Genomic DNA, 24502 nt, shown 5'->3' with positions numbered 1-24502 from the left:
TGATTTAGCTGTATTAATCAGATCATTTTAGAGATGCTTGCAAGGGTTAGGGCTATCAGTGCCTCTTGCATGTGGGGTTGTGCATAATTACTGCCCCAAAAATGTTGTAAAGTTAGTAGGAAGTGGACATGAGGATAACTGTAAAAAGGTGTGATACTGGTGTTTTTATTGAAGCCATCATTTTTGTCAAGCACAGTTCATTTTTCCCTGAGGTGTGCAGGGGAGGATCGTTGGTTGCCAGTGGAAAGTTGAGGTGAGTGTTTTGTAAGGAGACAGATGGCAACATCAAAAAGGTAAAGCTAAACATGATTTTCCTGATTTGTTTTTTGTGGGACATCACGTGCTAAAACGCTTCTGGTGTGGTTAATGTGCTTGTGGCTTTTGCTTCCGAACTCCAGCGAGACCGTGAATCTCCACAGCCTGATGTATGCCAATTAAAATCAGGAGTCCATTAACTGCAGTTGGTTGATTTACACCCTCATAAAATTTGAAAGGTGAGGCTGGCCAGGCTGAGCAGCAGAAACACCAACAGCATAACCCCCCCTACAACCCTCCCCCCAACCCCGTCCTGCAGGGGCGGCCCGGCCCTGGGCTGCAGCGGGAGCGTGGCGGTTGCGGGTGGCTGGAGGGGCCGGTGCAAGCCGCACCGTGGCTGGCGATCGGTCAGGGCAGAGCGGAGCTGCCGGCCGGGGCTCCCGGGCTCGCCCTGCCCCCCTGCCGCTGCAGATGACTTTGTCTCCGTTCTTTGGCTATCTCCTCCTTCCTTACAATTCCTGCCGAAAGCTGCACGGAAGGAGGCGACGCAGTTTGAAAGAACGATTTAAAGAGAGAAACAAGAAATGGACCGGGCTGGGGAAAGCCTGCCAGCCTTTGCCTACGAGTAAGAGTCTTTGGTCACCCGTGCCACTGTTTGTCCAATGCTCCTCCTCCACTTCCCCTGTGTGATGACAGCTGCTTCTCTTGCAAGCCTGCAGCCCTGCACGACCAGGGAGCCTCCACACCAACAGCAAGATTCTAGCTCTGGCTGTGCATGGGGAGAAGCTCAAAGTGAGAGAAACCCGAGATGCCTTTCAGTGTTTAACGGGAGAGAATACCTGAAGTTTCAGATCTTGTATTTGCAAGCACTGCTTCAGTCACAGCAAGCGCAGGCACTTGTGGAGGCATTTTGAGCGCTGTAATTGTCTTGTGGTAAGGAGGAGTGTCAGAGCTGGCTCCAATAAGCCCGAGGTCTTTCTGAATGTTAGTGTCTTCTGACAAGTCAGTTAGCTACACAGGGGAGGTCTGGTGGGGTTTCTCCCAGTTCTAGTCATTTAATACTTCCCACGTTTTGGTTCTCCTTCTGTCAGGAGAGTCAGTGCTTTCCTTTCAATGGGCAGTCTGATTTACACATATTTTTTTTTTCCATAATATCATTGTGAGATATATATATATATGATAACAGAACCAACATGGTTTGCACAATTTCTCTGTCAGACAAGTGTGTGGCAGCCTTGTTCGGGCACCCATTGTCAGCAGTTGCTTGGAAATTTCTGTAGTCAATTGCTGGGCCAGAGAGGTCAGGGGCTTTGTGATGGGGTGGCATCCTGCCTTTCTGCCCTTGGTCTGAATCTTTACTTCTGTCTGCCACGGAGGCATCAAAGTTTAAACACCTCTGCTCCTTATTTCCTGATACCATTTTCTAATAAAATGGCAGGGGGGGGCGGGGAGGGAAGCATTTTCAGCCTTCATTAGCTAAACTGTATGAACAGTCATCATGTTTCCTCTACTTTCTGAGGGATTTTGCATTGCAACTTTAATGAAGTAAAATTTCTGTATCTTCAGTATAATGTGCTTGCAACACTGAGTTTTTAGAAGTGCTGATGGTTGAACAGGGAATCTTTCTGAAACTCTAATATCAGAAGCAGAACTGCATTCCTAGCTATAAAACAGGCACACTGTTGCAAGAAAGGTTTCCTCACTTGCCACTTGTTTAAATTATGTATAGAAAAAAATCTTCATTGCACTGGCACATAGTTAGAATTTATTTTCAGTGTAGTTTGGGAAAACTCACTGAAAAAATGCTATGAATAATTAATTTGAGACACATACAGCTACAGTATGCCTAAAAATGCTGTGTTGAGGATGTACTTCAGATGTGGTGCAGATAAGGGAATAGCAGGAGATGTGATTGGAGAGAATTGGAGTAAATACCACTTCTTCTGTGCTGGGGAATGGTTGCTTTCTTGTTGTTTTAATTGCTAATTAAGCCATGAGCCAGATCAAATAAAATACATACATTTTCTCGAATGCAAGAGGCCTGGTGAGAAATACAGCTGGGAGTGAGTTTCTGTCCATCCCAGTTGCAGACGTTGTCCTTCAAAGCACCATGCTTGCTTGAATGGTCTGCAGTGAAATGACCTAGTAAGCATTAAAGCACTAGGAATGAGGCAAGCTGTTGGTCCATCTGCTGGCTGCCAGCTGCTGGCTGACTGTGAGATGTTTCGTGAGGGCTGCAGACAGTGAGCTCTGCAACTTTGCAGAAATCCTTATGAGAATTCGTAGATTTAAAATTGGATTTTGGAAGGACTTAATTAGCTACAGAGCTTTAACAAACATTAGTGTCAAAACTGTAGGAAAGATACTTAGAGATCAAAAGGTCAGATTTTTGTAACTGTGTAGCAATACTTAGAGGTTCCTGTCCTTCAAGGGGAAACTGTTCCTTGCTGAATTATTTATTCAGAGAGTTAGCATTAGTCTTTCTAAATACTGAGATTAAGGAGAAAAACGTGTTCTTAAATACACAAGTGGAAGGAAAATGAGCTGAAGATACTGACGGGTCACGGAAACAAAAGCTTTTGCATCTACAAGGCAGAGAAAAAAAGTAGCAGTATGCGAACTTAAAGGTTGCTCATTTTGGTGGAGTTGTTCATATATCCAGTAAAGTATAGAAGAGACTGCAGATACTCCTCTACAAAGGAGGAGAAGAAAATGTCTTCTACAGCTGCATTCAGAAACAGCAGAGCTTGGAGAAGCTGAGAGAACCAAGCACGATGGGCATTGGAGAATGGCTCCATCAGCCTGTGTGTACATTCTGTGTTTTTCTTTGCATTAAAGACTTTGCTAGCATTTCTTTTGAAAGCTGATGTGAAGGTGGGCAGGTATGCTTCATACCTACTAGGAATTGGAATATATTGAAGACATGTTGAAAGCTTTCTGAAGATGAGCTAGAGCTTGATAAAACAGTAAGAAACGGTAAGAAACCTTTTGGTGTCTTGGTGTAAGAAGTGTCTTACAGCTCTGTCTAGGGGTGATGAATCATCAGGGCAACAGAGAGCATAAAGCTGTGCTGTAGCAGTCCACTGCAAATTAAAGCCTAGTTTTGACACAAGAGATACTTAGAAGGGGGGAAATTTGGGTTACAGGAGTACAGGGCATGAATTAAATTACTTGGCAGGCTGCTGGAGCAGTCAGTCTGTCTTTACTGTGCGGAGATTCTTGAATCTATGCAGTGGCATGATCCCTGGGAGCAGTGGTCTAAAAAATACTCTAATGACTCAAAAGGGAAATGTCCTTTAGTTAAACATAACAGAGGCTCAGCAATTTGGTTTTAATTGCTGGTGGATTGAGGAATAGTGGTGGAAACAAGGTCCTATCACCAAAAAAGCTGAGTGGAACTGCACAATATAAACTGTTCACATTTTGAAGAGGAAGTCCAGCCTGTTGCTGTGGGTATACCAGTCAAACCTGAAGATTCAAGAAGTGTTGAAGGATCTTATGCTCACTCTGGAAATGTTGTCCTTTTGTTCCTGTATTTGTGTTGGTACTTAAAGATAGAAATTACCAATGTTTCTGACTCCTCCTCCTTCTATTCCTTCTTTTCCTCGCTGCCCATGTCATGAGCTGAATGAGCTAACATGATGTTCAGTTTAACTATACAGCTACCATGCCTCATATTGGAAGGGATGATAAAGGGCCTGTGACTGGCACTGCTTTGAGCTTAGTGAGCTGCTACTTGAGCCTCAGTAGCATCTTGTGCACTTTCTTTCTGCTAGTCTGCCCCAGTTGTCCAGCAAATAGTGTTGATTCAAGCAGCCTTTATGGGTATGAGAAATGAAATCACATTAAATTATGTGAAAATTAAAGGTGAAGGGACTAGATATGAAATCTTGGTTGTTGAGTAATCCTTCCTCTAGTAGCATGTGCAAAATCAGCCTAGAAACATTTTATTCCTGCAGTTATTTTACAACTGGAACCTCAAGCTGATTGGCAGCTATGCTAATTCAGGAAACAAAGTCTCCTGGAAGGGATTAATCCATCAAGCCACCTTCCTGCAAAGCTGTGCCTCATGCAGGAACTGTCTTTGGGTACATGCACCTGTAACAACCTGAGATTTCTTTTGGGGACCTTTGAGCACTTTGTCACAGCAGAGACCTGTGTTTCTTTTGTTTTGCTGTGGTTTGGTTTGGTTTGGTTTTTTGGTACTGTGCTTTGGTTGAGAGATTATTTCCTTATGTTGGGAAGGACTTCATTTATTTTCAGGATTGTCCTGCCATTTGCTTTGCCACAGGTGGCAAAGTTCCAGCTGGAGGAGGACTGAAATCTTCCTGAGAAGCTGAAGCTTCTGATTTTAAATCTTCTAGTGATCACTGGGAGCAGTAGGTTGCCTTTTCTTTTGCACCTGCCTGTTTTCAGTATCTGTTGACTTGACTTTCATCTTCATTCATCTTGTCTTCTGTAAAAGAAAATCTCTGGCGGAAGCTTTTAGGATTTGGAAGGTGTGGCAACAGAATCTGTGGCTGACTTGCTTGTGGAGCTGCTGACAGGAGAGTTTATGCAGAAAACAAAGGGAATGGTTCTTATGTGCTGTATTGCCTCACAGAGATCTATCTTCTTTACATAGGTGTATTAGGTTGCCTCCCAGGTGGTATGAAAATATTTGTCCAAGATATATTCAGTAGTTCCTGAGGTTAATCTTCCAAGAAGTAGGTAATCACTGGAATGTGTTGTCGTGCACACCTTACCAAGAGACTGGTAATACAACGAAGTAAAGCTTAGCTACGAGGGAACTCTATGTAATGACTGAACTCACTAGGTGAAACTGGTCAATTAATTGTCACTCAATCTACGTCCTTGTAAATGTCCACAGGTGCAGAGGAACAAATTCTTGAACTATTTTTTTCCAAGATCTTTTATTTCCCTGGCACTTTCTAAGTGTGTTTAGCATTTCTAAACCTCAAATAGTCTAATATTTGAATCGCTCTTAAAATGTATTAATTTGGGAATCCAGTATCAACAGAAATTAGTTGTTGATGGACTGCTATAATTCTTATGCAGATCTTTCTCATTTACAATTCCTGTGAGAGGAATTGTAATTCCATTCCTATGTAAGGAATCTGTAGGTAGTTTTTTACATATCATGCCATAGGTTATTTTGATAGTTGAGAAGTCAGTATTCTCAAGTATGTAAGTTGTGGTACAGCATAGGACACAAAATCTGTATCTACACAAGGTCTTTGTCTTGTTCCAGCAGGGTAAAAAAAAAACAAAACATAGAAAATCCCTTTCCACAATTAAATTCCTGTGTGCTGATTACTCCTGTGTGCTTTTGTAGCACAAGCTGGTCCTGCTCTGTTGTCTTTTTGTTAGAAGCACCCAATTGCATGTGACTTTTTTTTTTTTTTTTTTTTTTTAAGGATTTGCATTAATTCTGCAACTGAACTAGGGCAACTGTCATGCTCATACTTGTGGAAGCTTGAATGCAGTGAAAATCAGTTGTGGTAAAATAAGTGCTTGAGAAGAAATATCTTTCAAGTGCTAACAAAGTCCTGACCACAGAAGCTTGCACTTAGTGGTTCACGTCTAACTGGCAGGCACTCATGATAAATAAGGCTGCAAGTCCTGCAGACGTCCTGCAGCAGGCCTGCTGTTGTCGTAAGCCATAACCCCACGTGTGCCTGTCACAAGCATACAGTCAGACCAACATGCGTAGCAAACTGTGAGTTTCACTGCCTATTTACATGTAACCTAGGCATGTGGGTTTTGTCACTTTGCATTTCCATTAAAAGAAAATGGTTTAGAAGTAGATTGTGGTAAAATGCAGGATGGCTGTGGTCTAACTGTCCTCAGCTTATCACTCCTTCTCATCACAGCCCACCTCCTTAGAACCAGTTGTGACTGGTTCAGCTTACAGGGGTTTTCCACTAAATAACCAGACCTTCCTGCAAACAAAAGCCCCAGCCCCCAGAAACCTTAAAATATACTTAGCATCTTATTTAGGCTAAATAGGTAAAAATTAAAAACTTAATATGAACAATGTATGTCTGCATAAATAAACTGCAGGGTTGTGTGAGCTGTTACAGATGTAAAACCTGTAGCCAAGGACTTGAGAAAACCCAGAAACTGTGAGGTCATAGCTGTGTTCAACAGGGTTTAAGGCTGTACATAGGCAAGGTTTGTTTTTTGTTTTTTCTTTCTGTGCAAAAAACACAAAGAGCTGTATTTTCTCTCTACTTTTCTGTGCTGCATGGATAACACCTTTCAGTTTTGTGTACGAGACAGGCCAAGTGGGTTTGGGGAGCATTTTACTGAAAGAGATCTTGTTTTTTCTAATGCAATCAAGTATTTCTCTAGCATGGATAAAGGTAAAGGAGACTAGGAGAGTAATAGCAAGATGCCACTAAAATCTATAGTAACTGCATTCCAAAAATACCTTTGTAGCTGTTTTATATCACTGTGATTGGAACTGAGCCCTTACAAATCATAAAGCTGTTTCTCAAAGAGAGCTTGACTAAAGATGAAACAGCACATCTTTTTGTTGAATAACATGGCACTGAAGGCAGTAATCAGCTGTAGTGGCTTCAATGTGAAGATTGTAAAACAGCTCTTAAGATATGCTGGTAGTAAAATAGCTGTGGCTGTTAGAACTGTCTGACTTATGTTCTTCTCTTGAGATGGCATGAGCCCTAGAAGGCAGTCCTGTTGGAACATCACTGCATTCCCCCCTGCCTTGGCTTAGCTCTTCGACAGAAAACACATCATGAGCTGCCTTTTATTGTTCTGTGTAAAAGTGTTCCTGAAAAGCAGAAAATTGATGGTGTCTTGAGGCATTTATAAAAAAATAGAGACATGAATCAGGTTTTCTAGCCATCTTGGTGCACACTGTGGAAATGATAGAGAACAAACACAGCCTCACAAATACAGCAGCAGGAAAGCTTTTATTGCTGTCTACATCATTGCAGATACAGTGAGTGTAAATGCCGCAGGCACTTACCTCCAAACTTAGGGCAGCGTTTTGTCCCAAACCTAGCAATGCTTTACCCCAATATGTCTACTGATTTTTCCACAGATATTTACAAGGAAGTGATTAGTGGGACTTGGAGACAAAGACTTCAAAGTCCAACATCTGAGAATTTTTTCTCTATTGCAAAACCACTTTCTCTATGCTTCAGATCTAAAGTTTTGCTCAACTTAAAAAGGTGTCCCTAGACAAGATGATGTTCTTCATAATTACAATTATTTTCTTTTCTGAAAATGCAACGTGCACGTTTTCATTCTGTAGAGCCTGGTGGATTTCTTTCATTTCTGTATGTTCACCTTAGAATTGTTTTTGTGCTCATCTGATAACTTCCTCATTCAATAATATGTTAACTTTTAATATTGTCTTTAAGTGACTCTTAGAGCACGCATCACTTCAAAATATTTAAGTCCTGATTTGGTGGATACACGAGAGTTGCGATAAAGTAGAAATGAACAAATAGCTGTGAATTTTCAGAACAGGAGTGCTCCTAGTTAAGCCTCAAGCCCAATGACAAAATGTGTCTATGCTTTTTTTTTTTTTTTCAAAAGCCTCATTCTACCTCTATAAATCTCTGCATACATCATAACTTTTAATACAAGCAACTTCTTCATTTACCAATATAGACTTTAGATTAAAACTGAAAGTATGTGACCATAATCCTACTGCCCACTTCAATTCAAGACTCAGAAAAATTAGGAAAGCTAGAGTGATAGGAAAACACTAGCAGTAAAACAAAACTAGCCCTATGCACTAAAACCAGAAAATTATTTGGGGATTATTATTTTGTTGTTACATCTAACACTGAAAGCCAGGGAGGTATGATCAAAGCAAACTGAAAATGATTTTGTAAGTCTAAACTGGCATTTATGCTTTCTTTCCTTGGTGCTTGGTTGCAGTCCACATTCTGTAGATGAAGAAGAGTACGATGAAGTAGTACATAGAGCTCTTCAGAAGAAGGACGACATACACTAAAAACGCTGCCCTGTGCATTAAGTGATCTGTAACAATCATAAGACAGAAAAGTCTTGGTTAGTGTCTATATTGTACAGCCTCCTAAAAATGATTCCTGTGGGCAGTGTTTAAGCACATACAATGCTTGACTGCCCTTTGAGTGGGCTTGCACTGCTAGTAAGTTTCAGTCTGATCGGGTTTCTTAGCACTAGGCTGCTTCTCAATGCTGTTGGGCTATTATTCCATGCAAAGGCAGGAACATCATTCTTTTGTTTCCAGAACTGATTCCTAATAGCACCATATTTGCTTGAATCCTATCATGTTGGATTTTTTGAATACAAGTTCTCATGATTATTCCTAAATTCCCATTCAAGGTAAAAGAAAATTCCATTGTCTGAAATGCTGAGTAATTGCTAGGCTGATAAAGCATCATCTGAAGCACTGAATCATAGAATGGCTTATGTTGGAAGGGACCTTAGAGATCATTTACTCCAACCTCCCTGCCACAGGCAGGGACATCTCTCAACTAGACTCAGCTGATCAAGGCCTCATCCACCCTGGCCTTGAACAGCCCCAGGGAGGAGGCATCCAAAGCCTCCCTGGGCAGCCTATTCCAGAGTCCCACCACCCTCATACTGAAGAACTTCTTTCTAAGCTGCAGTCTCTCTCCCTTAGCTTAAAACTGTTCCTTCTTGTCCTATTGCTAGACACCCTTAGGAAAAGTCCCTCTCCAGCCTTTGTAGGATCCCTTCTGGTATTGGAAGGCAGCTCTGAGTCCTTCTGCAGTATTCTCTTTTCTAGGCTGAACAACCCCAGCTTCCTCAGCCTATCCTCAAAACAGTGCTGCTCCAGCCCTTGGATCGTCTATGTAGCCCTCTGATGGACTCACTCCAACAGCTCTGTGTCCTGATGGAAACACCAGAACTGGATGCAGTACTGGAGGTGGGGGTCTCACAAGAGTTTCAGGTATTTTAAAAAGTGGCACTTAACACAGGTTAATAATCTAGTAGCCCAATCAGCATCTGTAGCATCCTTGTAAAGCTGCCTGATAGAGGTGGGAGAGCCCCTTGTTATAATCCACAACAGAAGTTATTTCAGAGTAGCACTGAAATGTTTTTAAGTTACAGACCCCAGACTCAAAGTACTTCTTGTATACTATTTAGAAGGATTATTTTTGTCATGTTCTGAACATATGTAGCAGTATCTCTTAATTATTAATATATATTAATTACCTCCATTAAAAACTGTGCCGTTTCCAGGATATGTGATGCAGTCGCCTTCCTGAGGGACAGTTTCTTTAGAATGCACTGGAAGGAGAGATTAGATGCCTCAATTAGTATTTTTGTAGTTTTAACAAAAGTGAATTGAGAGATGGGGGGAGAAGAGAGGCAGTACTGCAACAGTAAAATAGGAAGTTAGTATTCAACAGCAATAAAAACCTCAAAACATGTTTAAGATCTGTCGGCAGGTATGTTCACAAGTAGGATTTGTTTGCAGAGAGAATTTGAAGTGGGGGAAATGCTATCAGAGAAGTGACTGGGTATTTATTACTGTAAGCAGGAGGTCGGCCTTTGCCCTTTCAGGAGTGTGCCCATGGCTGTAGCTTGGTGAAGTCTCATTTATTTGGATCTGCAGGCTGTTGAACCACTGGATCTTACCACTGAATTATCTGGAGTCTGTTTGCTTTCAGAACATGTTGTATTATAAATGGAGAGTAATTTGCATCAGAAGGGACCTCAATTAGTCTGCTACTTAATGGCTGCTCAATACTGAAGAGTATCTTTGTGAGAGTATGATCTAAGTTTCCCCTGCTGGGAATGTGCTATTTCATTGGTGGTTGTTCTCTAAAGTAAACCCTCATTGTACTTGAAGCAGCAAATTTGTGCTTGTCCTTGGTTATGGTGTTTGTATGCATTGATACATGGACTTAAAGACATCCATATTACATTCCCAAATACATCTTCCATCTAAAGAAACTTAAAGCTTATTTTTGCCAGAGTATATTTTGAAGGTTGAAATATGATGGTTATTTATGACCATGCTCTCCCTCAGTGGAGTTATGTTAATTTATAGTAAGTTGAACAGAAGTAGATGCTGAGAAAAGGTTAATCTAAACCAATATAGACAGCTTTTCTTAGAAGACCTTACCATGATTTAAGCAACTTGCATTGATTATAGGTAACTCTTTTTTCCTTTAAAATTGCATCATCTTTCAGATTTTGCTTTGCATAATCAACATTTCCACTGTTAAATGCCTATTCTTGCATGGTTATTACATCACTATTGCTGGGCTGTGACTAAGTAATATATTTAAACTTCATTCTATGCTCTCAGCAACTTTGTTTTTACTTTTTCCTTTTTTCGTAGCTGTGACTAACGTCAGGCGTTGTCAGAGGGACTCAGATATGCAAGCCATGGGTATCAGAGAAGTAATAATGTTTTCAGAAACTCTCTACACTGGATAGTAGCTGACATGACCCTGTGCAGACCATTTGGAGCTATGCTAGTTTACACCTGATGTAACACCCTATTACAAAGGGAGCATAGCACAGATTAGGTTGCTTTTCCTGGGAAAACTGAGACTTCCTCTGGATGTGTATTTTAGCTATTGTTGTGCCAGATGCTTTCAGGAACAGTAATAGCTAAAGAATTGTTTCTGTAATTCTATTGCAATGAAAAAAAGTGATTTCTATAATAACAAGTAGATACATTTTTAGCATGTGGTATATACCTTTTGCTGGCAGTGAACGCTGCTGGCTTTCATGCTCATATTTGCAGTAGTAGTTCTTGTCTTTGTTCTCTGCTGGCACAGTTAACCAGCTGCTGATTGAGTATTTATCCTCTTTTGTGAGTTTCCAAGTGTCTCCTTTTACCACGTTGTCTGTTACCTCCTTATTTTCTCCATCGGTCCATTTCACCTGAATAACTTCTGGGTAGAATTTCTCAATAAGGCAAACATATGTTATCTGATTGTCATGTTTCTTCTGCAGGATTTCAGAGTTTGCTGGTGCTGAAATTTGTTTGTCTGGATTGGTTATTGGAGAAAACAAACAACAAAATAGAGAACTGGAAGATCAATATTGTACAGCAAATAAGTACACAGCCATGAAACGTAAATTCTGAAGAGCAACAACTTAAATGTCACAGTCACACTGGTTTGGCTCTCTAATTTGTTATGAAATGCTTAGGATGGGAGTAGAAATGTCTCATGCATGAAAGGAACTTTAGGTAGTAAAATAGGTCAATTACAGCTGTTTCCATACTTGAAGTAAAAATAAGTTTTTGGTGAGCTGAATGAAACTTGGTATTCAAACATACTCTATAGAAAATAGTATTTCAATGGATCTAAATGGCAAGTTGTAATTTTTGGTCAAAGCCAGTTACAACACTGTTTAGAATAATTTGGAGTAGAAAATATGACTTTTAACTTTATTTTCAAATGTGTTATTTTATAGAGAATGAAAATTAATAGGGGCTGTTATCAATTTGGTACAGAAATTTGAGCTCAAAATCAGAAGACAAGACTCAATCCAAATACTAATATTTCAACCATTTTGATGCCTTTTACAGACTCAATGATTCTATAATTTTTGTTTAGAAGACACAGAGTCTTCCAGAATGTGGAGAATGTTTGATCTAAGCTTTAATACTCTGCCACGTACATGAAGAAACATTATTTAAGTCCTAAATTTTTCTAGTGATCGCTAATATGTAGACTGCTTTCTTCATGCTGCCTTCCAATACTGAAAAGAAGGCTCAGGAGGGACTTTTCATAAGGGTATCTAGCAATAGGACAAGGGGGAATGGTCTGAAGCTGAGGGAGAGTGTTTTGGTTTGGTTTTTATTGCTGTTGTTATTTGTTTGTTTGCTTACTGTTTTGGGGAAAAAAAAGGCACCAAAAAAAATATTGTTCCCATTTTTGGGAAGACGTTCTATGTATTTGTCATGTGAAGATCTTGATAGGGACAGGAAAAATGGAGTCACAAAATGCTCCAGACCCTAAAGATTCTTCTCTAATGAGAGAGTGGTGAAGTATGGGAACAGGCTGCCCAGGGAAGTGATACAGTTGCCATCCCTGAAGGGGTTACAGTTGGAATCAATGATCTTAAATGTCTTTTCCTGGCTTAGTGATTCTATGATTCTGTGAATGCTGTTCTGTTAATACTAGATCTGTTTAAATATTTGAAGTAACACATCTGAAAAGGCAAAGCCTAACTAACCTAAAGCAAAAGCACATGCTCTATCTAGATAAAAGTTCTATATCCAGACAGCATATCTATCCATACCAAGGTTGTCATAGGTGATGTGCTTTGTGATACATGCTCACCATAAGCATATGCGAATATATTTTAATGTTTCTGCAACCTAACCTGTGGAAAGTCCAATTAATTTGCCTCTCTGGGTGAAACCTTTTGTTATAAAGAAAAGTCCAAAACATCCATATTTCATCCCCACACAGAAAGGCATGTTAACATAATAAAAGTGGATAGTAAATGTAAGAGCCTGTTTTAGTTAAACATGAACTTCTGCAGTGTGTGCATAGGCGCAGCACTTGTGGACAATCGGTTTTGTCTATGCTTATCTACAAGTCAAGACTAAAAACAGTTTTCAAAACTGACTTTTGTTGTATAGAAGATACTACTTAGATACTACTACAAGAAGATACTACTTTTTCAAGGCATCAGAGAGATTTGAAGTGTTTATGTCCTTATACCAACTCTTTAGATTCCTATGTAAATATCCGCCACTGAATTTGAGCAGCTAGATGCACAGAGTTTGAAGTGTGGGCTGGCTGACTGGTGCAACTATCATGCATTGTGAGAAAACACATTTAAACAGACTTGTATTTTTGTCAAAATGCTTCTGCCTTTCTGTAAACAGCCTAACTATTTCAGAGAAATTTTCTACGTTGCATCCTACTTAAAACAAATCAATGATTCTTTGAAATATTTCATACTCACTGTTTAAAACCAAAGATGATCAAATCATAAGGCTCTCTACCTTCAAAAAGATAACCATTGAATCATGAATTTCCTTCATTTTGGAAATTCGTCATTGAAATGAAGATGAAGATGTTCTGTTGTAGCAAAAATATTTTTTTTTAACTAATTTATGCATCTTCCTTTTTTATGCATCTCTTCCAACCCAATGTGAACTGTGAATCTTTATAATAAGATAATTTATAGTATTTATATAAAAATAAATAAAATTAATTATATAACAAAATAATATTTTATAATAACATTTATAAATATGGTCAACATGTTCTTAACCTGAAATTTTGATTCTCCACAGAATGGAGTAATTTGGTCTGATACTCAAAAAACCTTCAGCTCCTCTTCAAGCCCAGTGGGAGCTGAGAGCATTCAGCACACTCATCTCATCAATTTGTCCTGCGTGCCAGAGACATCAGCTGTTATCATTGGTAACATAGTGTAGTCCTGACCTACTGTAAGCCTCCCAGATACCCTGAAGTGCTGACAACCTTCACTCCAAAGCTTTCACTCTACAAAACTTAGAAAAAGAAGTCTTGGAAAACTTACCGGAGACGATGAGTTTTGTGCCAGAACCAAATATCTTTTCAGGCACCCAGTGATACATCCCTTTACAGTAAATAGTTAGGATGTTATGGTTGGGCAAGGACCATCATATGAATAAGAGTCTATTCATTTGGCTGCATAAATGTAGAAAATTTTAATTCAATCTCAACTAATGCAGCTATTCTCAAATTGTATTTGGAGGTACATACTTTAAATTCAGTTGCAAACTAACCTTTGCCATCACTTGTTCAGAACTAAAAAGGAAAACTGTTGTTGTTCAGGCTATTGACTGAGCTACCATTGTAACTCTGGATTTTTCTTCTAGAAAAATTAATTTTACAAGGCATTTAATTTCTTTAAACCTGAAAGGCTAACGCAAATGAGGTTGCATTTTATACAAACCCCGGGAGTTTGGAGAAATACTGACAAAAGGGAGGACAGACCCCTTATTTAACAATAGTTATTCAAAATCTCAGAGACATTTAAGCAGATCCTGTGTGTCTGAGATTTGTCATTTTCTAGGCTGAGCCTCCCTCAGCATTTCCTGAGGTTTCTGTGAAAAATGTGAGGAATGTTAAAGCTTGTCACCTTGAGAATATGGGAAATAATGGATTTTTATATATGTAATGTATATCCATGTATGAATGTGTATCCTACAAGAGGAATCTAATGCTGCTATCAGCAATTCAAAATGATCCCTTTGGATCATGACCATTATGAACACGGGAGTGTTCACACTAAAACCTGTTTGTGAGTATTGCCTTAGAAGAATCAGATCCTGAATTCATGGCCATGGAATTGTTGATATTTTAAAGCTCTTTGCAAGTGTTCCTGTTAATATAAATCATGGTAAATGGCTTTTACTTCACAGCCTTCTCTGGAGTGGCCCCATCTTCCCTTATTCATGTCTTACAGTTCCACCCTTATGCCCTAATACTTGGATTTTCAAGTCTACTGGGTTTTGATTCAGGGCTTCATGGTTTTCCCGGATAAACAAACCACTAGTGCAAAATAATATTAATCTTCAGCATTTTGATTTAAGGGATCATAAAAAAAAAATTAATCCAACCTCAGGTAATTTAATGTAAATTTAAGTATAATCTATCTTTAGGAATTGTGTATTCTATAATATATAATTAGAACAAAAATGTCGTAGCTTTTTGAACTCTGATGAAAACAAGGTAGATGATAGTTCAGTAATATTAAAGAGCAAGTATATGAAGAAGTCAATTATTGCTGCCACAGTTTCTGCTATAAAATTATTTCCTAGAAGCATTAGTAGATTGTTCTTTTCTATCACTTTAAAAGAAGTCAGCAATACGCTTGTGAGTTGCCAGGGAGACCCAGCTGCAGCTGTAGCAGAAAAGATGGAAGAAGGAAAGCAGCCCTGCGCTGGCTGAGCAAACCACTGCTTCTGTGCTGAACGAAAAAAACAATGGATTTGCAGAGTTGGTTCATTTAGTTCAGTCTTGCCTTCCCTGTTCTGCTCTTGTGAGTGGCTAATTTCCCTCGAAAGATAACTTAGAGAAGAATCCTATATTGGCAGTTTGTGTGGATTAACTTTCCTGTTCAACTGTAAGCTTCTAAAAGCTCATCTATTCCACCACATGTACATGCCAAAGTCTCTCGAATCCCAGCCCTTCTGTTACTGCATTATTTTGAGTCTTGAGCAACTTTCTTTTGGTCAGAACTAATTGAAAGAGACTAAAAAGAGCAAAATTAATTTCATTACAACTTGATGTGAGTTTGGCTCTTTATACATTTGAGTATCTCAGTATAGATCTTGCAAAAGATTCTGCTCAAGCTCATGTAGTGAATTAAGGTCACATCCTCAGTTCTTGTTTTCTCCATTTCCTTCCATTAGGAGCAACTTACTGAGCTAATATTAGATAGTCACCTTTGAAAAGACAAGCTGTCATGAAATGCCTGATCTTAAGCCTAAACTAACTACAACCTTTTTACACAGAAGCCTTGGCCAGTTAAAGAAAAACTCCTATATGATTAGAATGATACCTGAAAATAATTTATTTTAAAGTGTAGCTAGTTAAAGCATGGCAACTACCTGATTAACAAGGTAGGGATTTTGACTAAAAAGAAGACACACATCCTGTTTCTGTTGAATTATAGTTAGGATTTACTTAGTCTTTCTGATATAAATCATTAAAAATTATCTTTATTTGATATGGTATATTTAACCTGGCTTAAAATATTTGATAGCAACAGTTCCTGTGCCCCTTTATTGGCTGTTTACTCCAGCATTGTGGCATTTAGTCCATTTTTAATGGGATACAAAAAGGTATTTGTCCTCCACTTTCCATTAATATAAACGTCTCAGCAGGAAAGGCAAAAAATTGGATTGCTTCTTCATATGTATGTTATTAAGCAATAAGAAGAGCATGTGGAGGTACTAATTTATTTCTGCTGCCAAAGTGCCATGTACATGAGAAAAAGTAGTTAAGGACAAATTCTTTCACTTTGAGTAGCCTAATTAAAAAAGGATTTTGGCAATGGTCATCGCATATTGTATCTGCATTGGGAAGAGTTTTTCTTTTTTCTGCTTTCTTCACAGCTGCTTGATTCCCTGCTTATTTCTTCAGTACAGTCAGAGTTAAAAATTTGGTATCTGGAAACCAGTAAAGGGAATTTCCCATCACATTTCCAAGGAGGAGCACGATCAAAACTGGCTCAGAACAAATCCTTTTCCAAAAAGTTTGTGATGCTAAACCACTGTAGGAATGACCAGCTGAGGAGGGGAATGCTGCACAAGGATGGTTCCATTCAGGCTCTAAGTGGTCTGAGTGCCCTCTGGGACACCTATAACACTCACCTAGATGTCCTCAAGCTCCTATAGTTTATTGTATGAAAGTAACATGTAACTTACCTGACACAATGAGCTTTGTTCCAGAGCCAAACACCTTGTGGAAATGCCCACAGTGAATAATGTCATTGCAAGAACAGTACAGCTCTGTTATCTTTATATGGGTAAATATTTAAGTTATTTAAAGAAAATCAGATTTACTGCGTGATCAGTTCTTAGACCTAGAAAAGTAATAAATGAGCAGTTGCCTAAACTGAGCTAAAAAAAATAAATTAAAAAAGGTGTGAAAATTTTGTAGGGCATGCATGTTGTTTACATGGACAGAATTCATCTCAATGAATTTTAGTCTTCTGGAAGTTTAGATGGATGGTGCAGATTGATCACCTGGGCTCTGTCTGTGCTTTCTGATCAGCAGACTGGATATCGCCCAACTAATTCGCTCTTTATACATCTCCATAAAATCAGACTTAGAAATGGTGAATATTGTGCTGAGATCTGAGCAGAATGGCATGCCTAGAAATACTACCATTTTTCATTGTGACTAAAAAGTTCAGGTTTTTAAGATCAGCATTTTCTGGGGAAAAAAAGTAAAAAAAAGAAGTGCTTGGCTTAAGTTTATAACTATGTTCCAATGCTTTTTAGCCCTGGGCTTTCTCTGACAAAGATCTGTTACCTCTGGTCTGCTAAGTTTTCTCTGAACTAAGCATTTTTTTGCTGTTTTAAGAAGAAATGTGGTTACATTGTGATTCCCAAAGGGAGTTTAAAAAGCTTATTCTCTTCTCTAGGCTGAACAGCCCCAGCTCCATTAGCCTATCCTCACAGCAGAGGTATTCCAGGCCTTGGGTCATCTTTGTGGCACTCCTCTGGACTTTCTCCAGCAGCTCTGTGTTCCCCTTATGATGGGACACCGGAACTGGATGCAGTATTCGAGGTGAGGTCTCAGAAGAGCAGAGTAAAAGGGAAGAATCCCCTTTCTTGACCTGCTGGCCACACTCCTCTTGGTGCTGCCTAGGATACGATTTGCCTTTTGGGCTGCATGAGCATACTGCCGGCTCAGGTAGGTGCCTTCTAATACCTAAAGGGATCCTACAGGAAGGCTGGAGAGGGACTTTTCATAAGGGTGTTTAGCAATAGAACAAGGGGAAATGGTTATAGGCTGAGGGAGAGTAGGTTTATATTGAATCTTAGGAAGAAGTTCTTCAGTGCAGGGGTTGTGAGACTCTGGAATATGTTGCCCAGGGGGGTTGTGGATGCCTCCTCCCTGGGGATGTTCAAGGCCAGGTTGGATGAGGCCTTGAGCAGCCAAGCCTAGTTGAGGTGTCCCCGCTCATGGCGGGAAGGTTGGAGTAGATGATCTATAAGGTCCCTTTTATAGCCATTCTATAATATTTGTTGATTTAAATCTATGGGTGAAGGTTTCTTTTCCCTAAGCATCCCATCTAGCCAATTGCTTACAGAGTGAAAGTATCTTAACAAAAGTTTCATCAAACTCATATTTCGAAGGCCATCCTTTAAACGCCAAGTCCATATTCTAAACAAAACTCACAAAGTAATTACTCTGATTTTTTTTGGCAAAAGCAGCTGCCTCTGCACAGGCAGAGTTTATCTGCAATAGCAGAAAGCATTTTTGGTCAGAGGTATTCATAACTTCATAAATTTTTCTGTAACTCTCCTCTGCTTTTTATGGTTTAATTATAGTCACCTTGATAATATTATGTATTTTCTGAGCAACAAACTGTAGGAATTGCTATAGCTTTATACTTGCTATGTGCTTTACACTGAAAACAGCATTCATCCTATTGATGGCATAGCTTCAGCATGATTAAGAGTACTACACATGCAAAAGTAAAACAGTTAACTTCTGTAGGGCCAAGAACTAGAAATTTATTAAATCTTTTACATTCCAGTCAATTTTCTTTTCCAATCAAATCAACTTTGAGCTACTTCTATCAATAAGAAAGTTTCAATATTTCTCACTTGCTGTTCTAAAATTAAACTTTTGAGCAGTTCAGTTTTCCTTCCCAGAACAAGAACAATTCCACCTCAATATTTAGATTTTTGCCTCTCCTCATTTTTCCATTCCCCCATTCTTAATAAGTATTCAAGAACTGTTGCAGACACATTCTCTCTATTCATGAGGTCAATATATTTATTGCACATCAACCCACCCAACTGGGTCACCATGCACAATTCACAGACAAAACACGATTTATCAGGCCGAGATTAATTTGTCTACAGGTTTTTATCCTTCATTATCTGAGAACCAGCATATTTTTGTGAAAATCAGATCAATAATAATGGTACTTACTGGAAACAATTAGCTTGGTTCCACTGCCAAAATATTTGACCCAGCTGCTCCACAGTATGTTTTGACTTTGCAATAAGCTAGCATGCTCTCTTGCTATACCGTTGATGAGGAAAATCCATTTTTTTTCCAGTCAGTCCTAGGAGACTGCATGAAGGCCTGGCCCTTTGCTGCTGGGAGGACGCTAGGCATTTAAGGCTTGCACCTGGTTGTTCAGCTGATATCTCATGATCTTCAAAATAGATCTCTTTCCTAAAGTGCTGGAAATTTGTTAGCTAGCCCCTCTGTTTTACCCTGAAGAGTTACAGGAAGATTCCTCTCCAATTTTAGAGACACATAAATAGATGCACAGGGTTATGCATGTTACAAAACATGTACCTTCCAGTGATGATTCTGCTCTTTGCCAAAGGGGTGCACCCCCTCTCGCCTGCAGTTAAGTAACATGTCCTTTTACTGTCTTCTTTTTTCCTAGGTTGGATGCAATGTATGCACCATTCAAGAGCCACCAGACATCTGCCATGGCTGTGCAAACAACACCAAAGCAGCAGGTGAGTTTTCAGTGTTTACGTAATAGCTCTTAAGGCAGTGAAGACTTCCTTTGCCCTTAAAATAGAAGGTGTGTGTTTGAAGACCAGAGAGCTAATGACAAGCTACATGTTCAAAAAGACTGGTATGTAGGGTTAGCTGCTCTCTTTGGGTAGCAGGAAAAGGTTTGGCCTTTCAGCAGCTCCTATCAAATGGAGTGAGAATTGTCAGGGAGCAGCAGTTACAACCCTGTGGTTCAGATGCTGAGAGAGAGAGGCGTGTTTTTGCCTTGCTGATCTTTCAGATTCTATCACAGTGAGGGTCCCAGTAGGCACAGTAGTAGGTAGCAGTGTCATCCGGAACTACATTGCTTATTGTAAGAACACACCGGCTCCGTCCGGGAACATTTTCAACCATGTACCTCTCTGCTTGAAAGACACTTTCAACTGAAGCTCTCCCCTCTGCAAAGTACAGCAGCCGCACTGGAGCTTTACCCTCCTTCTGTTGATACCAGTGTATGACGGAGCTATCCAAGCTTGAGGCTGTGGGAAATTCACACGACATCCGTGCACTTTTTCGGAACTTGGTAATGGATATGGGGCTCTGCACAGGAAATTCTTGTGCAAAACCATCTGGGAAAAAAAAAAAGAAAAGAGAGAGGAGAAATGATGTCATCAGCTGGAATTCAGGGATTTGGGAAGGTGCCTGTGTGAGCCTGTGAGGAAAGGTGAGGAAATAAGGAAGGACTTACGTGACCAAGAGGCTGTAGCCATGAGCGCTGCCAGCAGCAGCAGCATGTTTGCTTGTTACTCTTTGCTGTCGTTGAGACTTGGAGGAGAAGGAAAGGGAGGAGGAGGTGTGTCTTCTGTGTGCAAGCAGTTGGGACACTTTCAAAGAAAAAAAACACTTGAGGATGACAAGTGCTAAAATTGGTGCCAAGATTGTAGTCCCATCTGTTTTTCAGGTAAATATGAGAACCTTTGGTGACCCCTATGATTGTGGCCCTTGAAAGCTTGAGCCACAGACATTGAGGATAAGTTGTGAGTGAGACCAGCTCTAGAATTGTGTTGGGTCATAAAAGTTTCATTCTGAAGGTGATACCAGTGGGCAGTGAGTACAAGCTGTCACCCAGATATTTTCAAAGTGCCTGAGCCAAGAGTAGGCATTCCCTGATCCCATCAGGGAGCTCCTTTTGCTGCTTCAGCTTAGTCAGCACAGCTGTGGCACGCTAAAGTCACTGGGGTGCGCTTGTGCTGTTGCTGTCCTCAACTAAAGCATCTAGAGACCAAGGCTGCTGGAACCACAACAGCTGAACTGCAGGGGTGTACCTCTACTTTGGTTTCAGGTGCAGGAGGATATAACACAGCCACAGGATTTTGGTTTTGGAGCTCTGTTGAGATGCAAACACTTCTTGGAAAGGAAGAGTGGAAAGCTAAAATGAGCCCAGTGAGAGCTGCTGTCCACAGCCATCACAGAGGGCATCTTGATGAGCAGGAGTAGTTGCAGGGTACTCCCATGTGACTGGAGAGCCTGTGCTGCAGCTTGCCAAGGTCTAAGGGAGATGAGTTGCTTTGGCCTCCTTGTTTCTGGCCATTGGCCACAATCAGCAAGCTGCTGGTAAGGAAGGATGCTTTGCTAATTGGCTTGGAAAGATGCCCATGACCACTGGGCTTCAGGGAGAGGTGGGCAAGGAGACACACGTGCGTCTGTGTGGTGGTAATGGAAAGGATTCCTCTCCTATTTAATTTTCTGTCAGGTCAGCCTGAGGAGAACAACAAGAAGAAATGACTTAAAGACTGGCAGACACCACAAATTGATGAGGAAGAGAGAACTGTGAAAGAGACTTTAAGGTGAAGGGAGGGAGGTGCAAGGAAAAGGTGACTCCTGATCTGAAGGAGTGTGTCTAGAGTTGGGTAATGAAGCTGGTGAAGAGTCCGGAGAACAAATCTTAAAAGGAGCAGCTGAGCGAACTGGGATTGTTTGTTGTGAGGGAAGCCATTATTGCTCCCTACAACTATCTGAAAGGAGGTTGTACTGAGGTGGTTGTTGGTCTCTTCTCCTTAGTATTAAGTGACAGAAAGAGAGGCCTCAGGCTGCATCAGGGGAGGCTTAGACTAGATATTAGGAAAAACGCCTGTACTGAAAGAGTGGTCAGGCATTGGAAAAGGCTGTCCAGGGAAGTGATGGAGTCATCATCCCTGGAGGTGTTCAAAACATTGTAGACATGGCACTTTGGGACAAGGTTTAATGGCCATGGTGGTGGTATTAGGTTGACAGTTGGACTTGATGACCTTAGAAGTCTTTTCCAACCAAAAGACTATGATTCTATGGCATGCTGCTTATTAACATCATATACTGAAGACATGTCATAAGATAGTGTTAGTCTTCCTACCCTGCTGGGGCAAATCATGGGGGAGGGGTTGACTGAGGAAGTCTCTGAATTTTCAGCAGAGTTCAGAGCTTGTGGTTCAGAGTACAAAGTGCCTTTATGTGCAGTTCATCTCTGCCTGTCTAATGCTGTGATGCCGTGATAACGCCAGCGTGCGCAGTAGTAAGTGCCAGAGTCCTTGGGATTTAAATTATATATCATGAGATAATAGAGGGGCTGAGATGGATCCTTCCAACCTTGAAATTTCCCTTGCTCTCTACTGTTGTCAGTAACTGTGTTCTGTCGCCAGAAGCAGAGTATCCTCTTTGGTGGCTCTCCAGGAAGCTGCCTGTACCAGTGCAGGACAGCATCCTCACTTATTTGACAGGCCAGGCTGGCAGAGCTGCCTGGTGCCTGCATAAGAAACTCCGGGGTCTGCTCTGGTGCTGCCTGCATGTCTCCACCTGGCAGAAGAAGTGGAAAAATTATGTGAGCAGCAGAAAGTGCTGGTGTTTGGAGCCTGGACTGTGTTCTCTGTGCAGGGGTAGTAGAGAGGAGAGGGGAAAAATGGCTTACAGGACCAAAGTGAAATTGCAAGCAGGCCTGGAAGCAGCAACATGCTGCCTGTGCAGGTGGAACCTAGATATTTGAGACAGGAACATAATAAAAACCTCAGGTGGAGAAAGCATCAAATGACTGAGAGAAGGAAATGACTCATTCAGCACATTCATTGGTTGTTCTTCAATGTGCTATCATCGATGAGGTTAAATTTACCAACCAGCTAAACTACAGCAGTAACAGTGCAGAAAGCTGCTCCAGGGAGAGGCAGGAAGGGAGACACTCCTGCCTCTGTGTGGTGGCAATGGAAAGGATTCCTCTCTTCCCAGTAAATACCTATGGGAAAGTCTGTTTTTCTTTCTGTCAGGTCAGCCTGAGGAAGATGAGAAGGAGGAATGACTTAAAGACTGGCAGGCTCTACAAAGTGATGAGGAAGAGAGAACTATGAAAGAGACTTTAAGGTGAAGGGAGGGAGGTGCAAGGAAAAGGTTGCTCATCACAGCTGCACTCTGTCCTGCTTCAGGAATCTGAAGGCAAAAATCTCTCTCAGTTTTATGACTTATCTGTTAGGCAAGCAGCACTTTCCCTAGAATCATTCTTTGACTGTAGGACCTGATTTGCAAAACTCAGTCCACATAACTTGAAGGGCCTGAGAGCTGCTGTCTGTCAGGGACATAGTCCCTGGCTGAGGATTTCAGGTCTGTGATGGACACATCAGGTGATATGCTCTGAGAATCAAATGAAGATTTTGGGCTGTTTTGGAATTTGTAGGGACCAAAATGAAAAGGAAGACAAAGTATGGAGGATAAGGAAAATCCCCTGGTCAGCTCTTCTGCTTTTATATTCATGTAAGGTTTGCAAAAGAAAATGCAGAGATCCTGGACATGGGTTTCTTTGCTTGCTCCAAGGATTCTAAGAGAGAATAGACTTTTACAACTAAAGTTTGTTCCAACACAGAGACAGGCTGTGCTCACTGTCAGGTGAGTGTCTTTGGTAAGATGAAGTCTTTATTTAGAGGGAAATATTGCAGATATTTTCCCTACGGTGACTGGATGCCACAGGTATGTGTGAGCACTGGAACCACTCACTGCTTGTTAGTGTCATGTCCTGAAGAGCTGTCACAAGATGCTGCTGGTTTTCCTCCCCTGCTGCAGAAAATGCTGAGGGAGGTGTGCTATAAGGAAGCCTTTGAATTTTCAGCAGAGTTCAGAGTACAAAGTGTCTTTTTGTACAGCTGATCTTTGCCTGTCTAATGCTGTGATGACATGAGAACGCCAATATGCACAGAAGTAAGTGCCAGAGTCTTGAGGGGTTAAATGATTTATCATGAGACGATAACGAGGCTCAGATGAATGTTTCAGAATCTGAAATTTTGTTTTATGCTGATCATGATCAAAAAATGTGTTTCTCAAGAAGTAGGCTATCCTCTTTGGTGGCTCTCCAGGGAGCTGCCTGTACCAGTGCAGGATATCTTCCTTGCCTGTTTTACAGGCCATACTGGCAGAGTTGCCCTTCACCTTCCTAAGAAGATTTGGGCTCTGCTGTGGTGCTGCCTGTGCATCTCCACCTGGAAGAAGAAATGGAAAAATTATGTGAGGGGCAGAAAATGCTGGTGTTTGGAGCCTGGACTGTGCTCTCTGTGAAGGGTTGGGAAAGGGGAGAGCAAGAAAAGGCTTACGGGACCAAAGTGAAATTGCAAGCAGGCCCTGAAGAAGCAACATGCTGCTGGTGTGGGTTGAACTTGGCAATGAAATAAGAAATAGAGACAGAAACTTTACAAAGTCCTTGAGGTGGAGCTAACATCAAGTGATTGGGAGGAGGAAATGACTCACTCGGCACATTCATTGGTTATTCTTCAATGTGCCATCATCAAGGGGTTTACCAACAGGCTAAACCACAGTGGTAAAAGCACAGAAAGCACCTAAAATATTCAGTCTTGTGTAGTTTTTCTTCATCCATATATCTACTCTATTCTTCTCAGACTTGCCTGCTGAGCACACACATAGAAACTCAAGTTGTTCATTGTGGCCCTTCCCAAGGCTGATTTCCTCTGCTCAAACACACCAAAGCTGTCCCAGAAGCATGTTTCACCAGCCTTTCCTAGAACACAGTGCCTGCTTTGGTAGCACAAATGGGATCAGTCGTAGTGAACTACTTCTCT

General features: G+C 40.8%; 1 protein-coding gene across 1 annotated transcript; it reads right to left on the bottom strand.

The window, feature by feature from the left end:
- Nucleotides 1-874: 874 nt before the first annotated feature.
- On the bottom strand, nt 875-24062 carry LOC128970119 (uncharacterized). The gene is made up of 10 exons (XM_054385139.1): nt 24020-24062; nt 23574-23908; nt 22678-22714; nt 22041-22247; nt 20167-20217; nt 19735-20047; nt 18894-18946; nt 10959-11252; nt 2276-2397; nt 875-1024 (listed from the first exon to the last, which is right to left on the bottom strand). The coding sequence occupies exons 1-10, from the start codon at nt 24060-24062 to the stop codon at nt 875-877; spliced, it is 1605 nt and encodes a 534-aa protein (XP_054241114.1).
- Between the last annotated feature and the right edge of the window lie 440 nt (nt 24063-24502).

This window comes from Indicator indicator, chromosome 11, assembly GCF_027791375.1.
Source record: "Indicator indicator isolate 239-I01 chromosome 11, UM_Iind_1.1, whole genome shotgun sequence".
NCBI lineage: Eukaryota > Metazoa > Chordata > Aves > Piciformes > Indicatoridae > Indicator > Indicator indicator.
Note: the sequence above shows the minus strand (reverse complement) of the source record. Positions and strands in the feature narration are given on the sequence as shown.